The sequence below is a fragment of the Papaver somniferum genome, unplaced genomic scaffold (assembly GCF_003573695.1).
Source record: "Papaver somniferum cultivar HN1 unplaced genomic scaffold, ASM357369v1 unplaced-scaffold_10, whole genome shotgun sequence".
NCBI classification, from domain to species: domain Eukaryota; kingdom Viridiplantae; phylum Streptophyta; class Magnoliopsida; order Ranunculales; family Papaveraceae; genus Papaver; species Papaver somniferum.
Genome location: NW_020618825.1, coordinates 12,750,759 through 12,774,836, shown reverse-complemented (window position 1 = coordinate 12,774,836; position 24,078 = coordinate 12,750,759). Strand labels below are relative to the sequence as shown.

The 24,078-nt window shown below is 35.1% G+C and overlaps 1 protein-coding gene and 1 long non-coding RNA gene across 5 annotated transcripts; both read right to left on the bottom strand.

Moving 5' to 3' along the window:
• Nucleotides 1–4,773: 4,773 nt before the first annotated feature.
• On the bottom strand, nucleotides 4,774–7,070 carry LOC113326363 (phosphatidylinositol 4-phosphate 5-kinase 1-like). Its single transcript, XM_026574105.1, has 4 exons — nucleotides 6,788–7,070; nucleotides 6,155–6,391; nucleotides 4,991–5,139; nucleotides 4,774–4,890 (listed from the first exon to the last, which is right to left on the bottom strand). Exons 1-4 carry the CDS (start codon nucleotides 7,068–7,070, stop codon nucleotides 4,774–4,776), a joined length of 786 nt encoding a protein of 261 aa, XP_026429890.1.
• A 6,787-nt stretch (nucleotides 7,071–13,857) lies between these two features.
• Nucleotides 13,858–15,945, bottom strand: LOC113326119. Of its 4 annotated transcripts, none has more exons than XR_003348310.1 (7): nucleotides 15,909–15,945; nucleotides 15,745–15,815; nucleotides 15,517–15,632; nucleotides 15,230–15,343; nucleotides 14,860–15,134; nucleotides 14,167–14,269; nucleotides 13,858–13,946 (listed from the first exon to the last, which is right to left on the bottom strand). It is a non-coding gene; the product is annotated as an uncharacterized LOC113326119 (long non-coding RNA). The 4 variants fall into 4 exon arrangements; XR_003348311.1 differs by having other exon boundaries at nucleotides 14,860–14,904; XR_003348312.1 differs by having other exon boundaries at nucleotides 14,860–15,343; nucleotides 15,901–15,945.
• Between the last annotated feature and the right edge of the window lie 8,133 nt (nucleotides 15,946–24,078).

The following is a 24,078-nucleotide window of genomic DNA, read 5'->3' as shown; positions in this document are numbered from 1 at the left end:
GGGACGCGTATCTTGATTTATTAGCGTTGGATGACATATGAAATATTGGTCGATTAATTGGCATGCATGGGTTGGGTCCACGGTTGTTTCTTTACAGTTAAAAGTTTTTTAGATGACAGCTAATTGATTCTCAAGAACCAGTAATCCAAAAATTAGATTACACTTGAAACTATTCCGCCCATCTTATGCGTGCATTGAACAATTCGGGGGTGTGCATCGTGTGCTACCAACTAACTTTTTCGTCCAATGTGGTGAACGAAACCTTAACAAAGGACCTAGCAACTAAATGATGGACAAAAAATAGATATCATATCAGTTTTGGAACTGAGACCATTTTTTACAGGTTATCGAGTTCTTATGGAAGCGGAAGTTAAAGATCTCGATCAAGCCTCTAATTTTTTGGAAATATTGTTTGCGTTCGCGATATAATGGGTAGTGTGGTTGGAAAGAACTGATATTCTAATAGCGAAGAAACAAAGTTAAAAGCCTTTACGCTCTCTTATTATTGATATCAAGTTGTTGTTGCTTAGTTGGTCTATTAATGTGATGATTTCATCTCTGATTAGGTGAATTTGTTTAGGGAGTAGTTTGTTGTAAATTTTCAATATATGTACAGCCAGCTTTGATACACGCATCGTGAAAACAAACTGCGGAATGCACCAAGATTAGATCGCACGGCCAGTACTTATGGTTCTAAACATTTGGATCTGGGAAGGGCAGATGTGGGCCGGCTTTTTCCCTCACATGGTGCACCTTCGGTTCAATTTTCTCGGTGAAGCAATCATTCTCAATATATATATATTTTTCCACGTATCTTCAAAGGGTGTTATCTTGGTATTCTTTCTCTTTTTTGATCTTATCTTGCCTTTCTTATAAGAAAAAAAAAGTTTTGAAACTGGAGACACATTAGGTTTTCAGGGTAAAAATTGACAATACTTATGTAGCAGAATCTCACCGGCCTTAGGTAGTAATTGCTCGCCGATGATTTTTATCACCCATCAAACAGTTCATTCTTATGCTTCAAAAAGAAAAAAAAAACGGTTCATTCTTTGGGGCATTATTAACATATCTTTTCACAATGTGGACACCCAAAATCACGAGGAGGGTAAAAGAGAAATTATACCTAAGAACTAGCCACCAAATAGAGAGGGAAAAGGATGCTGAAGTTAGGGGAGAGAGGCTAATGGTAATGAGTTGGCAATTTGGGTTTGAGTGAGAAGCCCGATCGCCCAGTATGAGATTATTAGCTCTTTTCTAATCAAAACAAAACAAAAAAAAAAAAGTTAGGGGAGAGAGGGACTGACAATTAGAGCGCTCACAAGGGCGCCGGACTTATGGAACTCCCTTTAGCCAGATAAGGGTCAATTCGGAAAAGGAAAGCATTTAGAAACACTGTACAGGTCATGTGCGCAAATTTTAAAGGAAGATAAGAGAGCGTTGTTTTTTGAACTTTGCTAGACCCACCGAAAAGCAGCACCGAGGTGGACATCGGGAGGAGATCGAACGGTCCCGGTGTGCCTCTCAACATTGTGATAGGGAGTGGGATAGGAGTGAGTTCCACCCTCCTCTCACACGGTGCGCAGCTCAGTTCAAACTTTTCGGTGTATCCATCATTTTCGTTGTTTATTTTTTATTTTGAAGCAAGAGAGTATACGTTTTCAGTCATCAAAGAGTTATTTTTTTTTGTTGAAACAATCATAAAGAGTTGACTAACGTTGTAAACAGTGTTTGTTATGACATGACAGACATAGGGAAGGATTTTTGTATAGGAATCCGTGTACTATGTTCTGGAAGAGAAATTATATATTTTTTGTTTTAGGACATTTCATACACTTTACGGCTTAAATGTCGAATTCTTAGATTGTTCGCTCATGGTTATAAACATTGCATCAAAAAATCAGGTCATTATAACATGTTGCGATAAAAATTCCATAACATCGCCTCAATCCAGCTATATATTTAGTTCTGTTAAATCATCGGCAATGTCAATGCTTCCCATATAATTATTTACCCGATAAAATTACCGGGCACACAAATAATCCATCTAAGACATAAAATTAAAATATGACCCGGGTTAAGACCTAATACTAATCAAAACAGAATTCTATATATATAATGTTAAAATCCTATTTTGTAGGGTTCCATATAGGATATAACCCGGACACCGTTGGAAATGCTTTTATCACACGATTTAAACAACTCCTAAAACTTCTCTAAGAGCAACCACAGTCACGACCAAATTTGGGTACTAAACCCAAATTTGGTCCCAGAAAGTATCGCAGTGGTGAGGAGTAAACCCAAATTTGGTCGCCAAATTTAGGGTTTGAGACCAAATGTGGTCGTCGGCCCAGACTAAAAAAGATATAGTGGGACGGAAGTATTAGGAGCGTATGATACCAGGCGTAAGTTTAATCACCGTATACAATCAGGCAGTTTAATCACCGTATACAATCAGGCGAGCATATAATCACCGTATGAGTCAGGCGCATGTATAAACTCCGCCCCCTTCAAACGCGTCAGACGATGTTAATACTTACGCCTGAAATGGGACGGATGTATAAAGGGCGTATGAATGAGGCGCAGTTATAAAAAACGTCTGGGTTGGGCGCATGTATTGTGAGCGTCTGTGTCTAGGCGTATCTTTAATGTACGTCTGGTATGGGCGTAACTTTAATGTACGTCTGGGCGAGGCGTATCTTTAATGTACGTTTGTTAGCAGGCGTAACTTTTGTTAACGCCTGGTTTGGGCGCATTAACATTTAGAATCCGTCTAATAAGCTAGGTGACAAAGGGACAAAGAAACCCATTCTAATAAGCATTTTGCATTGAACAGGTTCTCAAATCCCATGTACCTTCTGATAAAATCTTGACGAAAATGTTAGCTATACGGTACCACAGGCCTGTTTATTAAGATGCAAAATGAATTTTATTGCTTTTACATTCCTTTTTATAAGCTGAAACAACGGGAATATTCAGCACCAGCAAATAGAAGTAAAAAAAAGATTGAAAGTTATAAAAATAATAGAATTTAACCTAGGAAGATTGCACACTCAAAAAGACTGTTAATGCTAAAACTACTGTCAGACGGATTCTAAATATACGTCCGGCCCAGACGCACCTTCCTTCTCCGCCCAAACCATACACAACTTCCATCTCCGCCCAGTCCATACGCAACTTCCATCTCCACCCGACACAGACGCAGTTTCTATCTGCGTTTGAATGAGACGCAATTTGTAACTCCGTCCCAGCAAACGCAATTACCATCTACGTCCCGTGCACGGCGTGAATAATACCTACGTCCCATTCAAGCGCGCATTATACCTCTGTTTCATTCAGACGCATATTATAAACACGCTCCATCAAGAAACGTGGATATAAGTTGCGTCCCGCATCAAACGTGGGTATAAGTTACGCTTCACCAAATTTTGGTATTCTCCCACTGCGCTTGAACACACGGAAAATCAAATTTTTTTGGTTTTTAGTCTGGCTTTTGGTATTTGGTCCGTCTCATGACTGTGGTTGCTCTAACAAACACAAAGATAGTAAACCAGTAACACCTACACCTCAACAACAAATCGAAAATGTAAAATACTAGAAAAAAATCAGGAACACAGTTCCCAAAGTGTTGCTTATTTAATTGATTGCATCTATAATTTTATGAACAACATCTTTACAGCAAGGCCAACCATGCAGTGGAAGGCCTAACAAACCATGCAGCAGACCGAAAACAAAAGAAAACGTTTCCGACAACAATTTGAAACAATATCACACTTACTTTTTCTCGTACAATATTATGTCAAATGACTCTTCTTTTCTAAGTTTTAGTATATTATCTTTGATAAGAAAAGAATATATTAGATTGGATAAGAATATACATATGACACTACGGGAGGTAATCAAAAAGAAAAAGAAACAAAAACAGTTGGATAAAAACAAGTTCCCATTTTGAACTGTTTGCGCAAAATTTAAATGAACCCTACTATCAGAAGCAGCTGCCCATGAGAGGGACAAAGATCTTGCATCTTCTACTAATTTTTTTATCTGTTTTCAATAGATATTTATCCTCAAAGATTTTAGAGTTTCTTTCTCTCCAAAGAGCCCAAACAATTGTCGTTGGAATGAAATCCCAAACCACTATGCCCAACCTTGAAAGATGATTGTTCGACCATGTAGCTGCTAGCGAGCGCATTGTATCCGGAAATACCCATTTCCAAGTGTTATTAGGGGTAAGAGATGACCAGACCGCATATGCCACTTTACTTCCAAGTATAGTACATAGTTTTTATGTTTCAAAACGGAATAAAAGGATGCTACTAAGCTACTAATAGTGGTGGTGGGATTGAGGATTTGGCAGCCCTTACTTTTTTTCGGGTGCTATATATAAGATTGTTAGAGAATGTGCTTGCGGGCGGGTGTTGATACTAGAGCTGCACAAGACTCGCCCGACTTACTCGAATCTGTGGGAACTCGCCCGTAGCGAGTTGGTAATTGGTTATGAATATAAAAACCCGATATATCGTAGTTGGTTATGTTTTAAAACCTTCCCAAACCCACCCGAAAAACATGATAAATATAGAACGTTGATAGAAAGTTTAGAAACTAATCCTAGCCCTCCAATTAACTGAAACTCTAAAACATATAAACAAGACTTCTTCTAGTATGTGTAGCACCGCCTCCCAGTCCATGATCCAAATGAGTTCCATCTCTATCAAAAATGGAATCTTCCACGTTATCAACAATATCACAAGTAATATCACCATCATCTCCATCTGATTACCAAATAGAAATCCTAGGAAAATTCTTCTCAGCTAAACTTCCTTTTCCTCCATCAACAGAAGATCTCTTCGTATTAGTACTCAACAAAAAATTCTCTTCACTCAATGACCTTATCTGATTATTAACAACAACATTACAGACGATTAAATCCTTATTATGACCAGCACCACCACAAGGATTATTAGTACAAGGATAAAAAGTTTTATTAAACAACCGGTTCCTTTGAATTTTTATTCCAACGACCAACATAACAACTCCCATCAGGCCAAGTAAAAGTACCATTCCATTTACGAACACCATTTTCCCATTGACCATCATATTTATTATCATTAGCCCAAATCAAAACACCTCTACCACTAATAACTGATAATTGAACAGGGTTAATGCGGGTATAAAACCAAAACCGACCGACCCGTAGCTGGCGGTTGAAATCCGAACCAAAAATTAAGCGGACGGGGTTAGTTATGAAAATAAAAACCGGTTATAGTTGGGTTGGTAGTAGATGAAACCTAATCCGTCTGACCCATGTGCAGCTTTAGTTATGTTTAAAAGACACGTCAGGTTTGTATACGTATGCAGACCGGTGTTGACCTTGAGGTCCTTACTTCCGTACCCATGTTTATTTCCGGCACTAGGATTATACCCTAGTGCTGCTTTACTACTACTTAAATACAATATCAAAATACACTCCTTCATCGCCCTTGTTCTTAAGAAAACCAGAAGCCTAAAATATTGGGAAGTAGCATATTATAAGGATGAGAAAGGACCTTCACACTTTTACATCCAGACTATTTAATTTTGTGGAAAATGTTTATTTTTAAAAACCAAACTGTAACCCATTTAAAACAGAAAATGAGGAAAATTAGTTTTTGGAAATCAAAGTATTTCCAACGTTTTAAATAAATATTGGTAGATGATGCGGCTTGATATTTCAGAATGTACTAATTTTTGATAGTTGATAAAACGAAAATATCATCATCATAATATTGCTTCAAACAAAAATTATCATAATATTAGTTTTAAATTCGTTACTGTTCCATTCTTATATATAAAAAAAATTGGTGTCCAAATTGTGAAATTTATAGTGTGAATATAAAAATGTCGGGGGATTCTTCCTCTATAAAAATTGCTCTTCAGCGGCACAACTGAGTAAAGACCTGCAGGTGACACTGAAAATTCTTTGGTGACACCAAAGTACTAATAAGTTATAATACCAGCGTAGATATGTGGTCCCAATTGATACGATGCAATACAAATACAATTATTTAAAGATAAGATTAAGAATACCAACGACTACACGCGACAGAATGTATGGGTAACGCACATAATACGGGTGACGGGATTGCTAAAAAATGGTACGAGCAATGCTGCTGCAAACCATCACCACCTCCTCCTCCATCTCCACCGCCACCCCCTCCACCATCACCCCCTCCACGGTCGCCTCCTCCACCATCTCCACCACCACCACCACCCTCGCCTCCTCCTCCATCCCCACCACCTCCCTCTCCTCCACCTCCATCCCCATCACCTCCACCACCATCCTCACCTCCTCCTCCATCCCCATCACCCACACCGCCATCTCCATCACCGCCTTCACCTTGCAGAGGCGGTGACACTTATATAACAACCTCCACAACCGATTGCAACGTTTGTGAACGAGATTGTGAAAGTATATGTTCGTCAAGGGAAGCTTCATTGGTGAGGACGGCGTGTGCTCTTTCTAGATTACCGTGTAAGTGTTGTTGCAAGAGCATTACCCTGCAATCATCATCAACTATTGCAATTCGTTCATCTTTATATTCACAGCAGTAAAGTGAATAATATTTCAGGGAAATTATCATCTAGTTATCAGCTGTTAGCATAGATGCGATGATGTGATTTTAAATTTCGCGCTTCATGAGCACCGCGTACGTGGTTATTTTCCTTTTCCTTTCACAAAGAGATTTAAGAGCGCAATCTTGAGAACTTTTATGGACAATCTCCACATATCTCTCGCCACCAATACATATACTTTGTCCAAAATTTGGTTCGTTTGGGGGAAGGGGTACAGAGGGTGGTGCTTTAGAACTTCCTGTTGGTCGAATGTTTTTGCAGCAACAGAAACACTCTTTCCCTGGATACCTCTTACCAACATAATCTTTACAATCATTCTTAACCACTGATGAACTTCCCATTCTATTACATTCGGATTTGCACCAATTTGAACAGCGAGCGCAGTCGCCCCATCCTGTCACTTCGTAAATGTCCCCCGGGATGCATATATTCTTAAATGGTGGATTAATTGCTGATCCCATCTCTGCAGAAATAGAAAAACCTCGACTAATTAATTCGCCATAAAAATTTCCGGTTCCAATCTTGGTCAGGGTAAAGAAAAGAAAAATTAAGTTTCGCTATCTGTGAAATCAACACCACCAGAACAAGAAAAATGGCTCCAAGTCCAACCATCGCTTTAGATCGAAGTACCATTCAATTAGGGACTTTTAGTTTGTTTGGTGCGCCGAGTTTCAATTCAAGTTGGGGCTACAGTATCATTTTCTTTACATGTACTGCTAATTCTAAATTATAATTAATTACACGGATGCCAAGTAAATTAATAATTAAAAAATCAAAATCAAATTCCGGATGCCCCTATGTATATGTCAACAACTTATTCAACATAAATATTTTCTGAAAGCTTTTAAAATTGTAAATTTTCAATTTACAGTTTTTTTTTTTTTAAAGATTTTGCGAATTCGTTCATTAATAGCAAATCTAAATTATATGAAAATCAAGTACACCAAGAGTCAAAATTAAACTAAAGTACAGTCTTATAATGGTATAAGATCGAAAATCTCGACAAAAAAAAGAGAAGGAACTTCGAGATACGATTCAATGTATAATGTATACTTGAAAAGGGACAACTGATTATTAATTAAAATCATGATTGTAAAGTTAGTTATCATGCTCTGAAAAATAATATCGTTTTTAAGGGTAATTTTCAGGTTATGATGCTGGTTATGTAAATGATTTTCTAAGATATTTTCCTACAACATGCATTTTATGTGTGCTTTTACAGATGACAGCTTTTGCAAGTGTGTCATGGATCTTTTCATGAAGAAAAGTTAATCTAAATTATTATTGAAAAATCAAAAAAGAAAAACAATTTATTCAATTGAATCTTGTAAATTAGTACGGTAAAAATGTTATACCAACGTTAAAATAAAAATTATAAATACCTTGTTTAAAAATATTTTCACAGCCATAATAACAATTACATAAAAATATTCATCCAATATTTTTCTAATTTAATCCGTTATAGTTTGAACAAGAAAATAAAAAACGGAAAATGGGTCATTTGTCCAAATATTTTTAAAACATGGTTCTAATGGACTAATTATTACGGGTGAAATGGACAAAAAAAAGATAGCAAGGATGAAACTGGATTCATCCTGGCTTAAATTTAAAAAATAGTGAGGATAAAACTAGATGCATCCTGATGTAAATTAAAAATGAGAAAAAATATTTGAAATTGGGTAGGATGAGACTGTTCACATCCTGGCTATTTTAACATTTTTTTTCCATTTAAACAGTATCAAAACCTAGATGTCTTTTTCACCCAGAAATTGTTGATTTTTTTGGTTCTTTTAACCAATTTTTTGAACAAAAAAAACTTAAAAACATATCTTTTAACGCTTCCTTTAACAACACGGTTTATGGCCTAAACTTGCTCAAACCCATCAAAACTTGTTAAAACAGTCATGACCCTCTTTCAAGCCTTTCGAACATAATAAAAACGAAAACATCCTAAAAGTAAAAATAAAATAAGACATCTTACTTAAAAAACAAAAATGCATAGCATATGCATAAGTTGAAAGGTAGAACGATATCATTGTGGTACAATGATAAAATCATTATTGGTAATATCATTGATTTTAGTCCGGAACTCGTCAGCTTGACACCCAAGTTTTTATTGATAAGCCAAAAAAGAGAAGAAAAAAAAAGAAAAAAGAAGAAGAGAGAAACACTGTAGACACTAAATTCTTTATCAACCAAAAAAAAAATGATTAATTGAGCTTACGCATACAAGCAAATAAGCAGATGATGATGGCATTGGCAATGAAGCAGGAAGTACGAACATAATAACTGGAAGACTTCCCACTGCTTACTGCAATCTTCATCGATGAAGACTGCCTAGTACTTGCTACAATCTTCTCACTAGTTTTTTTGTATTTTTTATGTATTTTGTGCTTGATTTGATGATTACAAGCCATTCTAAGAGCTCTATTTATAGCAATAAAACTCACCTAAACACATATAATAAAATGATTTATTTTTGTATATAGTTATCAATCCCACATGACTCGAAACAGGTTTCACATTTAATCATGTGAATTTCTGTTTTTCTGAGCAGATCGAGAAAATGAACAGGATTTTTCAAAGATTACAAAGGCAGCTCAGAGCTCTCTCTTTCCTACAAACAGACAAGAAGCTAACAACTATAAGGGATAAAAAAAGGTTAGTTTTCCATTTTACAAGCACAAAAATAATTAGAATTCATATGAATATATGATTCTATTTTTTAATGTTACCACCAAATATCCCAAATTGCTTCTCAATAGTTCGTAGACAGATCACCAATAATACAGTGCCAAGAAAAACTATCCTGGCACATGAAATTATACATACTATGAGATCCAAAAGAGGAAAGAAAGGAAACTCTGATATCATGGGGATAAAAATTGATATGGCAAAGGCATTTGACAGAGTTGATTGGAATTTCCCGATGGAAATGATGAAGAAAATGGGATTTGATGAACAATGGTGTAACATAATCCTGCAACGCATCTCAGCTTCTACCTCTGTTTTTCTCATCAACGGATCTCCTGACAAGTTTTTCAAATCAACTAGAGGTCTAAGACAAGGAGACCCCTTATCTATTTCTTTTCTGCATGGAATCTCTATCAATAACTCTTTTCCATGCTGAGGAGTTAGGTATCATTACTGGAATCAACATCTGCAAGACAGCTCCTTCTATTAGCCATCTTCTGTTGCTGATGACTGTATGATATTCTGCAAAGCTAACATTCCTGAAGCACACAACATCATGAAGATTCTCCAACTCTATGGAAGTATATCTGGGAAGCTTATAAACTTTAACAAATCTGGAGTCTTTTTCATCAAGAACACAAATCCAAGTCTTATCCCCAAATCAGTGATTCCATGGGAGTTCAAGTTCTGAAGCTAGATGACAGTTATCTAGGCTCCCCCCCTCTTCACACACAGAAGCAAAATCAATTCTTTCAAACCAGGAGTGGAAAAATTGAAGATGAGATTATCAGGATGGAAAAATATACCACTCAATCCTGAAGGAAGGGAAGTATTTATCGAATCTGTCACATCCTCAGCCTGCATTTACCAAATGAATTGCTTCAAGGTTCCAAAGAAAACTTGTAAAGACATTAACAACCTGCAGAAGGATTTCTTTTGGGGAAAAATTATAGAAAATCTTTCTGGCTACTATCCAAAAGCTTGGACATCTGTGTGCAAATCAAAGGAACTGGGAGGTTTCATGAATATGGAGTTGTTCAATAGCTCCATGATAACTAAAATAGGTTGGAGACTTGAGCAGGATAAAGACTCCCTACGGTATAAACTTATGGATTCCAAGTATCTAAAGGGAAGAAATGTCCTCAATATGGATAATAAATCCAAGGATGGTGACTCTTGGGTATGGAAAGGAATATTATAGGGTATAAGCAACATCCAACATCACTGCAACTGGAGAATTGGGAATGGAAGGAAGATCAGAATATGAGAAGAGATTTGGATTCCAAGTACCACTTCAAGGCTCCAAAAACCCCACAACTTCCCCCAATATCTAATATACCTGGAGTCCTTACTGCTCCCAGATGGACAATGGGATGAAATTCAAGTTTCTTCTATATTCAAAAACAATGAAGCTGCTGCAATTCTGAACCTGCAAAGCCACCCAAATGAAGAAGATCAAATGATATGGGACTTAAATACCCTCTACAGGAATGACACAACAACAGAAAATTGGGAAGATATCTGGAATATGGAAGTGGCTCCAGTTATCAGAATCTTCATATGTAAATGTGCTCATGGAATTCTCTCCACAAACACAAAAATAGCTAGCATATTACATTACATCAACCCAGGATGCACTGTTTGCAATAGTGGGGAAGAAGAAACCATGACGCATATGTTCTTAAATTGTCCTGCTGCTACTCAAGTATGGAAGGAAATTCTTGGTGCTCATCACATTTAGTTTGATAATAACACTATTTTCATGGACTAGATGAATTCCTTGTTCCAAACTGGAATGTCCAGCAATGAAAGTAACATTTATGCCACTAGCTGATGGTATATCTGGAATGCAAGATGTGACTTGATTTTCAGAAAAATTCAACCCAATGCGAGAGTTACTTCAATGTGCATTAAGCAACATCTGTGCAATCATCACAGATTACATCATATGAAGGAACACATCATGAATAACATTACACTTTTACCCAAGGAAACTGCCTCAATTATGAGTCATGATACTACCCCTTATAATCTGAATATCTCTTCAGAATATGGGCACACCATAAAGATAGGTACTCTACAAGACCTTGAAAATCTCATTTTCTATACTGTACTAACTATGACAGATTTCCAGGACATACAATTGGAACCAGAGGATATTCAGGATACGCTGGAGCTTGGGGACCAATTGGAGGGGAAGACCTAACTTTTCAGTGGGCCAAAGAACTGCAGCATAAAAACATAGATATATCTGCTGAATCTCTAGAGATTTTATCTTGCTTCAAATTTCTATACCATGAAGCTGTACAAGGAAGATTCCATCTTAGCTACCATGAAAGAATTAACATCCATGAAGATTGTAGAAATATTAATCTTCATCCAATATTTTTTGTCCTTTTGAATCTCAATATCATCCATCGTACTCAAAATATGGATGCTTTTAATTTAGCTAGATTTTGTAAAAATAATGATGGCAGGATGAGTGTTTCATTCCTTGCCAACGACAACTAAAATGCAATGCATTCGTCTTAGGTTCCTGTCTAGGCCTAAGATTTTCCTAAGAAAAAAAAAACCTGTCCTTTAATATAGTGGACATTCTCCTCCTGGGGATTAGCACTACACCATTTCCAGGATTTTGTCACATGCTATACCTGTTACTTATTGAATTTGTAACGGTTATAACTGTACTAAATAGGCCATTATTAATAATTGTGATGGTGTTTTGTAACGGTTTTATCTGTGACAAAAGGCAGATACAGTCACATATGAAAAGCGTTACAATAGTTAATAGCCACAATTGACCTAATTTTATGAGAGCGACACGTGTCATATTTGTCACATCTATCTTAACGGTTTTAACTGTTACTCTCTATTAACCACAATTCAGAGTATGACACGTGTCTTAAAGAGTCACATTACAACAACACTTATAACTGTTACTAAACCATGCAACGATTATACCGGCGACACGTGTCCTTTTTTGTTACAGTCAAAGTATCACATATTAGTGTTTCCACTAATTTGTAACAGACACGTGTCGTCCTTTTGTCAGGCTTTATAACGATTAAAGTGTCACTCTCAATTGTAACAACAGTAAGATGATGACGCGTGTTATTTTTTCTTGACAATTTGTGTCACAGTTATAACCGTGACAATTCTTTCTGTTACAATAAAAAAAATGGGTGGCCCAGATCATTTTGATGGACCTGGACTTCTAGCTTACAGGCTTGTAATACAGGTCATTATCGTAGACCTGCACTTTCATTTTACAGGCCTGAAATACAACCACAATTGCAGTTTCTTCTTTTCAATCTGCAAACTATCCACCATCATTCCATCCATACATTCATTACGAAAACACAAATACAAAGGAATACTTCTATTCATTATCATTAAGAAATCTATCCAAAATTAATTTTATCTTATTCAAGTACTCTCGGACAAAAACAAAATCCTCTCCAGCTGCTTAGTTGGTACAAGAATATAGGTTACAGGCATGACAAATGTATCTATCAACTTAAGCAGCTGGATGCTCAACTCCAAAGCTCAAACACTTAACATTTGGAGTGGAAATACCTGAAGAGCACAACCAAGATCAAGAACAAAAGCACTTAGTTCTCTTTGGATGCACCAGTTTCAACATTGGCATCTAGTACTCCTGACCTGTCCAACAATAAAAATTGAGCATAGATATTAGTTAATGACGCAAACAACAAACATATGTGCTCATGCTGCTTCACTACTACTATATGTGAAGCAGAATGACCACCACTAGATGTGAAGCTCATATCAGCTACTTCTAATAAATGAATATAAAGAACAATAATATGCTATAGTACCACCAAGAATAAATAATAAGGGTATGTAGATGAACATGATTGGTGTTCATTATTTCTATCCTACATTATGAGTTCAGTAGTCAAGAGTCAAAAAAAAATTATATATATATTGCAGGCTGTTTTGAACCTGAATTCCTGTTGCAGGCCGGCACTACAATTAATTCATAAGCAAATGGAAACTCATTCGATTAATATCCAGAGAAAAAGGGGCAAAGAGGTAGGCTCTCGTAGGTATTTCCAAGTGACTGATCCAATACTGAAATCAAATATATGCGAATTAGCAAAAGGAACAAGGATTACTACAACTTCTTGTACTTTACAATAACATGAAAAAAGGTCCCTTAAAACTCAAACACACATGGTAACACCTACTTATATATGTACTTGTAAAATTTAATATTTACTTCACAACTATTGCTTCAGCTAACACGAAAAAATATTGGACTCTCAAAACCTTAAATACGACATTCTTGGCAAAAAGTAAACCACAAGGTTTTTGGAAGACATTTACAATTACTCTCTATTATGTATGGATGCATGCTATGGCACCTTACTTGAACTATGAATTAGGAAAAAATATAAATTAAACTATATTGAACTTTGAAAAGAATAAGTTATGTATCCTAATGAAGCAACCAAACTAATCCCCATATATTCAGTGAATAAAACTTAAACAAGAAAACACGTGAGCCATAAAACAACTTCCCTCATAGAATGCATTGTATTCAAAATGAGTAATCTATGTACTTACTATAATTCCTGCCTGTCAAAGTCTCTCATACAAATAAGAGTATCCATTACTTCCTGCAAATAACAATCAATGCATTTAGTTTTAGAGATAACTTATACAAGAAAGAGTAAATAAATTAGTTTTAGATATAACTTATACAAGCAAGAGTAAATAATATCGAACAATGTCTGACACAATGGAAATCGATACAAGCAACCAAGTTTATCAAGGTTTTTCTGAAAAGATAATTATATAATTTTAAGCGACCAATTACCAAGTCCATGAAATGTTTACCTTCTCAACTGGAGGAGGATCTAATTAACTAGGGCCTCCTATGCTCAAGATCAGAACATCCATCTTGGTCAAAATTGCATACTTGAAGGTGCAGGCAAGATACCTGCAATAGACACAATACATACTTCTCAGTTCTATCAATCTTGCACAATAATAACATACGAAAACGATAATCTAGGATACCTACTTAAAATATTAACTCTATACATTAATATTATGTGAGCGAAAGATAATAATTCTAACACATGCCAGGGTTAACAAGAGATTGATAGCATCATTCACTAGAGCCATTACCCATCAACTGCCCTACAATTACTAAACTATACCAAGTATCACTATGAAAACCATAAGAACATATTCAGTGTCTCCAATAAATAACGTATCTAACTTTCAAGTATATTCATGACTGACAAATCCAATACCTCAAAAAATAAAAGATGCAGAATGAAGAATTACATGAGCAAAAGAGAATTACAGAACATAAGCAAGAATAATGGTTAACTGCAGACACATGTTAATGCTCTACTCCTCTTACATACTCTCTTACAGACACACAACAACAGATCCATTGCACTAAACCACAGCATGCCACTGCAAGAGTGCGCTATTAGCATATCATTGCACTAAACCACTCTGAGCATTTCTGGTCACCTTGTAAGAATACAAATACGAAGTGAAAGAAAACAAACTTACTTAGTAACATCTATGGTGCAACATCATGTCCTGTTTCATCCACACCTGATTCAAATTACAGAAGCACAAGATGTTAGTTAACATATGCATATTTACAATCCAGATGGACAATAACGATTGGTGTTATCTTTCAAAGGAGACCCGGTAATCATAAACCAAATAAGCGCTCTATCTGTTCTTTCTTTCTTCAACTTACCATCCAGATATTCCCCAAAGTTATGTTCTAACAGTGCAAACTACTCCTTCAGATAAAAGAGTTCATCTACAGTCAATTTCTTGGACAATGCCAAAAAATCAAGGGTAGTGGACAAACCAAATTATGAGACATGATCAATAATAAAGCAAATTTCGAGAATATTAAAGTACTCACTCTTAATGTAACTTTATATAGATATGATGAGCGCATACAGGATTTCATGAGCCTGAATATTAGAATATCAGTAGGTACTGTTATATCATTGTAGTTCTGAAATCCAAGGATGACCTACCAAAAAAAATATAATTAGGAATGCAACTTCTTTCTTAAAACAAATAACCTAATCAAGTTAAAACCAACAAGTCCCAAGACTAAACCACAGCCTGCAAGATTATCATGCAACACCAACATCGCAGCCCTACCATTACTGAAGTAAATAAAGAATGCAATAAGAATTTTACCTTTTTTTTTCTGTACTTTCAGGCTTTTTCTCTACTTAATGTGCAGTTCTGTTGGTCTTCTGTTCAATATTGTCTTTTGTTTCCACACCTCAATTTCCTTAAAGTACGAGGCCAAACTGCAGAAGAGAAAACTAACACACAATTAAACCAATCAACAAAAAAAAAACAAATTTTCAATTGAAAACTAAAACCCAGAAAAATAAAACCCACTTATTAAACTAACCTCACCTCAGATCTTTCAATTAAAACAGATTACTCTTTTTTCTCATCAGCACCACCACACCATCATCACCAGAACCCTGAATGGAATTCACTCACAGTTATCTTAACATGATTTGGTAGCATAGATTTTGAGAAAATAAAACGCTAATTAATCAAATGTACCATATCACCTCAAAACCCAAGAGTCATTAGCAGCATTTACTGTCGGTTCCAAGAGATGGATCACCCAAAACAAAAACAAAAAACAAACATTTCAGAGGACAAATACAAATAAATTAGACAGACTTATGCAATCAAAGAAATAAACTTCTAATTGTTCCTGCTTCTCAGCTTTCGACTAATCTACTCAATATCGGAAAAAATCACAAACCAAAATCATTATAAATCCCACAAATTTCAGATCTGAATGATGAAATACTGTTAAGACAAACACAAATATAATAACCTAACTCAAAACTGAGATTAAAACCAAACCCATGATTTAAACTCCATGAAATCAAATGAAGAAACATAAAAATTGTGAATCCTTGATTTGTTTTCTGAACAAATATGAGAAGATCCAACAAACCTCAGAAGAGATATAGAGAAGAAATTTATCTTGATGGGAGAATCAAACGAAAAATCGAGATACTCTCTGATGACAAAACCAATTACCAGATCCACTCATAAACGCATCGAAATCACTAAATAAAACCTCATCAATAAAGTGATCAGGGAAGAAGAAACGAGAGGAAAGGGAGGTGAGAGGGTGAGATGCAGAGGAGAGGAGAATGAAAAAGAGATAAGGTTGATTGATATTCTCTTTCTTCTATAGATATGTGGAGTATAAGAAAACCCACCTCGAGTAACTAATCAAGGAGATGTAAGGACGCGATTTCTTATTTGTGCGTTTCGCACAAGTACCTTAACTCAATTATTGTGTGGTATAGCCAGACGATAATTCCCTATAACACCGATGTAATTGGTCCAAGAATATCTAATGGTTAGCTTCTTGCCATGTGTCAAAAGCAAAATTTATGAACGGTTCTCTGGTTTCAATAATAAGTGGAGCACCATGTGATATCGTTTAAAGCTTTGGGAAGTATAAGAAATGAGTAGTAGGAATGAAAAATATATTTGGAAATCATTAAGACAAACACGAGTTCCGAAATATACAAAAATTTATTTAGAAATCATTAGATCTGAGTTTCTCGTTCGGATGAACTGAAGATGAAATATATCAGATTGGAAAATACAGGTTCAAAGATTGATAGAGTTAGACCTGAATTTCTCGTTTGGATGAACTGAAGACGAAATATATCAGATTGGAAAATCACAGGTTCTAAGATTGCTAGAGTTAGACCTGAGTTTCTCGTTCGGATGAACTGAAGACGAAATATATCAGATTACTAGAGTTAGACCTGAGTTTCTCGTTCAAATGAACTGAAGACGAAATATATCAGATTGGAAAATCACAGGTTCAGAGATTGCTAGAGTTAGACCTGAGTTTCTCGTTCGAAGAACTGAAGACGAAATATATCAAATTACTAGAGTTAGACCTGAGTTTCTCGTTCGGATGAACTAGAGACGAAATATATCAGAATTGAACATCACATGTTCAAACATTACTAGAGTTAGACCTAAGTTTCTCGTTCGGGTGAACTGGAGACGAAATATATCAGAATTGAACATCACAGGTTCAAAGATTACTAGAGTTAGACCTAAGTTTCTCGTTCGGATGAAATGGAGATGAAATATATCAGAATTGAACATCACAGGTTCAAAGATTACTAGAGTTAGACCTAAGTTTCTCGTTCGGATGAACTGGAGACGTAATAAATCAGAATTGAACATCACAGGTTCAAAGATTACTAGAGTTAGACCTGAGTTTCTCGTTCGGATGAACTGGAGACGAAATATATCATATTCGAACATCACATATTCAAAGATTGCTAGAGTTAGACCTGAGTTTCTCGTTCGGATGAACTGGAGACGAAATATATCAGATTCGAACATCACAGGTTCAAAGATTGCTAGAGTTAGACCTGAGTTTCCCGTTCGGATGAATTGAAGACGAATATATTAGATTCAAACATCACAGGTTCAAAGATTGCTAGAGTTAGACCTGAGTTTCTCGTTCGGATGAATTGAAGACGAAATATATCAGATTGGAAAATCACAGGTTCAAAGATTGCTAGAGTTAGACCTGAGTTTCTCGTTCGGATGAATTAGAGACGTAATAAATCAGAATTGAACATCACAGGTTCAAAGATTACTAGAGTTAGACCTGAGTTTCTCGTTCGGATGAACTGGAGACGAAATATATCATATTCGAACATCACAGATTCAAAGATTGCTAGAGTTAGACCTGAGTTTCTCGTTCGGATGAACTGGAGACGAAATATATCAGATTCGAACATCACAGGTTCAAAGATTGCTAGAGTTAGACCTGAGTTTCCCGTTTGGATGAAAATGACTAGACGAATATAGTGACAAAGAAAATGACCAGACTACCCATATGGGAAATAAGCTAAGTAACCTGAGTTTCACGTTTGGATGAAAATGACTAGACGAATATAGTGACAAAGAAAATGACCAGACGACCCTTATGGGAAATAAGCTAAGTAAATATTATAGACTGTGCAAATGACCATTTTACCCTTACTGGAAAATGATCATTATATCCTTACGGCCGTAAGGGTAAAATGGTCATTTTCACAGTCTCCGTAATATTTACTGCACTAATTTCCAATAAGGGTAATATGGTCATTTTCATAATCTGTAATATTTACTTTACCTATTTTCGATAAGGATAGTCTAGTCATTTTCACAGTCTCCATAATATTTATTGCACTAATTTCCATTAAGGGTAATATGGTCATTTTCACAGTTTGTAATATTTACTTTAGTATTTCCGACAAGGGTTGTCTATTCATTTTCACAGTCTTCATAACATTTATTGCACTTATTTCCACTAAGGTAAAATGGTCATTTTCACAGACTATAATATTTACTTTACTTATTTTTGATAAGGGGCAGTTCAGTCATTTTTATAGTCTCCATGATATTTGTTGCAATAATTTCTAGTAAGGGTAATATGGTCATTTTCACAGTCTGAAATATTAACTTTACTTATTTTTAATAAGGGTAGTCTGGTCATTTTCACGGTATTGCACTAATTTCCATTAAGGGTAATATGGTCATTTTCATAGTTTGTAATATTTACTTTACTTATTTCCGATAAGGATAGTCTGGTCATTTCCCCGTCTCCATAATATTTATTTCACTAATTTCTAATAAGGGCAGTATGGTCATTTTCACCGTCTGTGTGATATTTATTGCATTTATTTCCAATAAGGGTAGTTTGGTCATTTTGACAGTCTCCATAAAATTTATTGCACTTATTTCCCCAAGGGTAAAATGGTTATTTTAGCAGACTGTAATATTTACTTTACTCATATCCGATAACGGTGGTCTGGTCATTTTCATAGTTTGTAATATTTACTTCACTTATTTTCGATAAGGGTAGTTTGGTCATTTTCACAGTCTCCATAACATTTATTACCTTATTTCCAGTAAGCGTAAAATGGTCATTTTCACAGGCTATAATATTTACTTGACTTATTTTTGATAAGGGCAGTTTGGTCATTTTATAGTCTCCATGATGTTAATTGCATTAATTTCTAGTAAGGGTAATATGGTCATTTTCAAAGTTTGAAATATTAACTTTACTTATTTTTAATAAGGGTAGTCTGGTCATTTTCACACCCCCAATAATATTTATTGCACTAATTTCCAGTAAGGGAATATGGTCATTTTCACAGATGTAATATTTACTTTATTTATTTCCAATAAGGGTAGTCTGGTCATTTTCACAATCTCCATAATATTATTGCATATGTTTCCAATAAGGGTAAAGTGGTCATTTTCATAGTATATAATATTTTCTTTACTTATTTTGGATAAGGGTAGTTTGGTAATTTTCATAGTCTCCATGATATTTATTGCGCTTATTTCCAGTAAGAGTAATATGGTCATTTTCAGTCTGTAATATTTACTTTACTTATTTTTGATAAGGGTAGTTTGGTCATTTTCATAGTCCCGATGATATTTATTGCATTTATTACCAGTAAGGGTAATATGGTCATTTTCACAGTCTGTAATATTTACTTTACTTATTTCTGATAAGGGTAGTCTGGTCATTTTCATAGTCTCCAGAATATTTATAACACTTATTTCCAGTAAGGGTAAAATAGTCATTTTCATAGTATGTAATATTTACTTTACTTATTTCCGATAAGGGTAGTTTGGTCATTTTCACAGTCTCCATGATATTTAATGCACTTATTGCTAGTAAGGGTAATATAGTCATTTTCATAGTCTGCATGATATTTATTGCATTTATTTCTAATAAGGGTAATATGGTTATTTTCACGGTAAGGGTAATATGGTTGTTTTCAAATGTGTAATATTTCCTTTACTTATTTCCAGTAAGGGTACAATGGTCATTTTCACAGACTGTAATATTTTCTTTACTTATTTCTTATATGCGTTGTATGGTTATTTTCACAGTCTGTAATATTTACTTTACTTATTTCCGATAAGGGTAGTCTGGTCATTTTCACAGTTTCCATAATATTTATTACACTAATTTCCATTAAGAGTAATATGGTCATTTTCACGGTTTGTAATATTTACTTCACTTATTTATGATAAGGGTAGTCATGCATAATATTTTGTTGCTCTTTTTTCCATTAAGGGTAATATGGTCATTTTAACAGTCTGTAATATTTACTTTACTTATTTCCGATAAGGGTAGTCTGGTCATTTTCACAATCTTCAGAATTTTTATTGCATTTATTCCGATAAGGGTAGTCTGGTAATTTTCACCGTCTTCGGAAGAAGCAGATATGTCAAAGTCAAATTTCTATAAAGTCATGACTTGTTGACTTGGTCTTGATCCCGTTTTCTAATATTAAGAAAATTAAAAAGAAAAAGAAAAATATATTTTGACCTATAAAAATGAAATATAATTGTTAGTTTGTACAAATGTGGGAAAATTTGTGACAAGTAAAATTCAAAGTGTTATAATTTTAGGGCTGTTTTAGGTGTGGTGAAATATTTGGATGGAATCATCACTTTGAATTATAATTGTGATTGTCTATAAAATTGTCAACAAATATTATTGTGACTAATAAAAGAATTTAATATTTTTAATTATTATCACGAATACAAAATTTAATAACAGTTATAACTGTTGCAGGACTTATCACTGGTGTATCTGTGACTGAAAAATAAACTGTGACAGGTTGTACTATTACAAAATCCTGGTTTTGATGTAGTGTAGCAGTGGCTGATTTAACGACCAACTCGTGTAAGAAATTGGTTTTCTCGTGTAATTTAACTTTTGGATGGTCTGTTAATTGTTTCAGGTATTTTTTCCTTATAGTTGTCACCTATACGACCCATTTGGATATGATTGATCCCACTTAGCTAATAGTTTCCGGTAAGGGACTATTATTTTCACCTATAATTAGAAACGAAAATTGGGTCATTTGTCCAAATATTTTTAAAACACGGTTCTAATGGACGAGTAAAAATTTGTATGAGTGAAATGGACACCAAAAAATAGGAAGAATGAAAATGGATTCATCCTGGCTTAAACTTAAAAAAGAGAGAGGATGGAACTGGATGCATCCTGATGTAAATTAAAAATAAAAAAAAATATTTGAAAATGGGTAGGATAAAAATGTTTACATCCCGGCTATTTTTACATTCTCGTCCATTTAAACAGTATCAAATTTTACATGTCTTTTTTACCCAGAAATTATCGTCATTGAGTTAATTGACCAATTTTGAAAATCCGAAACAAACAAACTGAATTCCACCGCCCCACCCCACCCAACAAAAACAAAAAGTGAATAAATGAATAAATAAAAAATATCCCAAATAAATATCAGAAATCTACGCCAATGCAAACTGACAGAGATACATGCAGTTTCTCGCTAAGCACTGCATGTTGTCTTTTGTCGTGAGATTGGTTTTGGCTGATTGAAAAATTTAAAAATACAATCTCCAGCAAATCAATTGAGCAGAGATAACGAATAGTTTGACAAATAAAATCTGAGTAAAACCTCCTGAAATCTATATATTTTTTCCAAGTAAAATGGGAAAGCAGAAACCAGAAGATCCAATAAATAGCTTTCACATTTAATACAAGATGTGCTCGTACACTTATGAGGCTCCCTAAAGATGCTTTGATCACAGCATTTGGTGTTATATGACCTGCAATATTAAAGGCTCAGTATTCTGTATTCCTGATTGATCACATGGTTTATGGCACTGTTACATTTGTGTACTTCCGTCGTTCATGCTGGTTTCTTCTGTTTTGGTGTAGCCTTCACTATATACAATAACTTTACTATAAAAAATTATCATCGGGTGCCAAGCTGGTTAATTTCAAGGCAACTAAAACTAACCAAGGAGGTTGGAAGTATTATGCATTTCCGTTACACAAAATTGATTAAAAGACCAAAATCAACAATTCCTAGGTGAAAAAGACATGTAAATTTTGATACTGTTTAAATGGACGAGAATGTAAAAATAGGCCGGATGTACACAGTTTCATCCTATCCATTTTCAAATACTTTTTCTTATTTTTAATTTATATCAGGATGCATCCAGTTTCATCCTCGCTCTTTTTTAAGTTTAAGCCAGGATGAATCCAGTTTTATTCTTACTATTTTTTTGGTGTCCATTTCATCCATACTAATTTTTACTCGTTCGTTAGAACCATGTTTTAAAAATATTTGGACAAATGACCTATTTTCCATTTCTGTTAACCATGAAAAACCTAAGATGGTGGAAAATTGGCAATAATAAACCAAGGAGGTTGTCTAAAATTTAGACGATGCATATGATGCATATCCCCAAGCGACATAGGTAAATGATGAGCGGTGCATCAAGGAGTATGTGCCATTGCAATTGATGAATTTGCATCACAGTCCCAATATGGCGTACTATTTTAATCAATTGACTCATCACGGAATACGCCGCTATGCGGCATATGAAAAATATGGAATTTCGCACTGATTGACTTATCGGGCCATCGGAGCTTCTCAGGCTCATAAGCTGCGAGATGAATGTGCTCATGAAGAGGACCAGTACGAGTTTTTCCATTTTCATCAAAACCCCAGACTATAGAACCCTCAATAATCAGAGGAAACATCATCCAATCTTCGTCATTGGAGATACGAAGGCGATCATTCCTCGCATTACCAAAAGGTTCAACATCTTGGAGAAGGGATTGAGAGGGATCATTCATAGGATTGCGAGCAAGTTTGACACCCCACTCCTGATATTTCCTCGTGGTCATGGCCTTGAATGTATAGTTCGCCACAAAGGAGTCAGTATTATAATCTACAGGATCAAATTCCTTCGCCACCAGAGGAATTTGAGAGGAACCGCCATTCGAGCGCTTGACGAACTCGTTCGCGATGCGAATTGCGTTCCCACTTAACTGAACACCTCGTTGGAGCTTGACAAGAATTTCATAGAAGAGAGGGTTCTTTGCATCATACAAGGGAAAAGTAAGGCCCACTACGGGAAAAATATACATCTACAACTGGAGATTTACAACACTTCGCTATACATCGTAGAAAGTCATATGTTTTACAACTGGTTTCAAAGGAAGAGTTGTCGTATATCATCACTACTAACCCTTAGGAACAAGGGGTTGCGCTAAGAAAATAAACGACAACTCCTTTAGCAAAACTATTGTGACGATATTTAGGTATAACAAATTTGTTTCATAAGTGTAGTGACTTAGCCTATCATAATTCTCACAAGTGTTGTTGAAGAACACAAAAATATGATAATGAAAAATACGTTAGAGGGGAGATTCGAACATGAACCTAATGCATGGATGTCTAGCTCATCAACCATCCTTACAGTTCACAAGTTTAGGTTTTTTTTTTTATAATAGAAACGTATAACAACACTTATAAGTGTTGTTGAAGTTAAAATATAGAATGTGGGGAAAAATGAGGTTTGGGGGATTCTCATTTCTGCTAAATTTTTCTCACTTCTGCAAAAAATTATTTTGGTCTCCGGTTCTACTAAATTTTTCTCACTTATGCTAAAAAATATTTTCTCTAACACCCCCCACTAAATTCTAGAAATTTAGGCTTTTTGAGATTGGGTAGAAATATCCAAAAGAGGGTTTGTTTAAGGTTTAGAGAATATTCTGATGGAATCTTACATGTAAAGGGTTCATCTTTACAAATTTTTTAGGTTTCGTAGAATATTATGAATGAATCTTATCTGTAAATGGATGGATTCGTCGTTCTTACCAAATTTTTG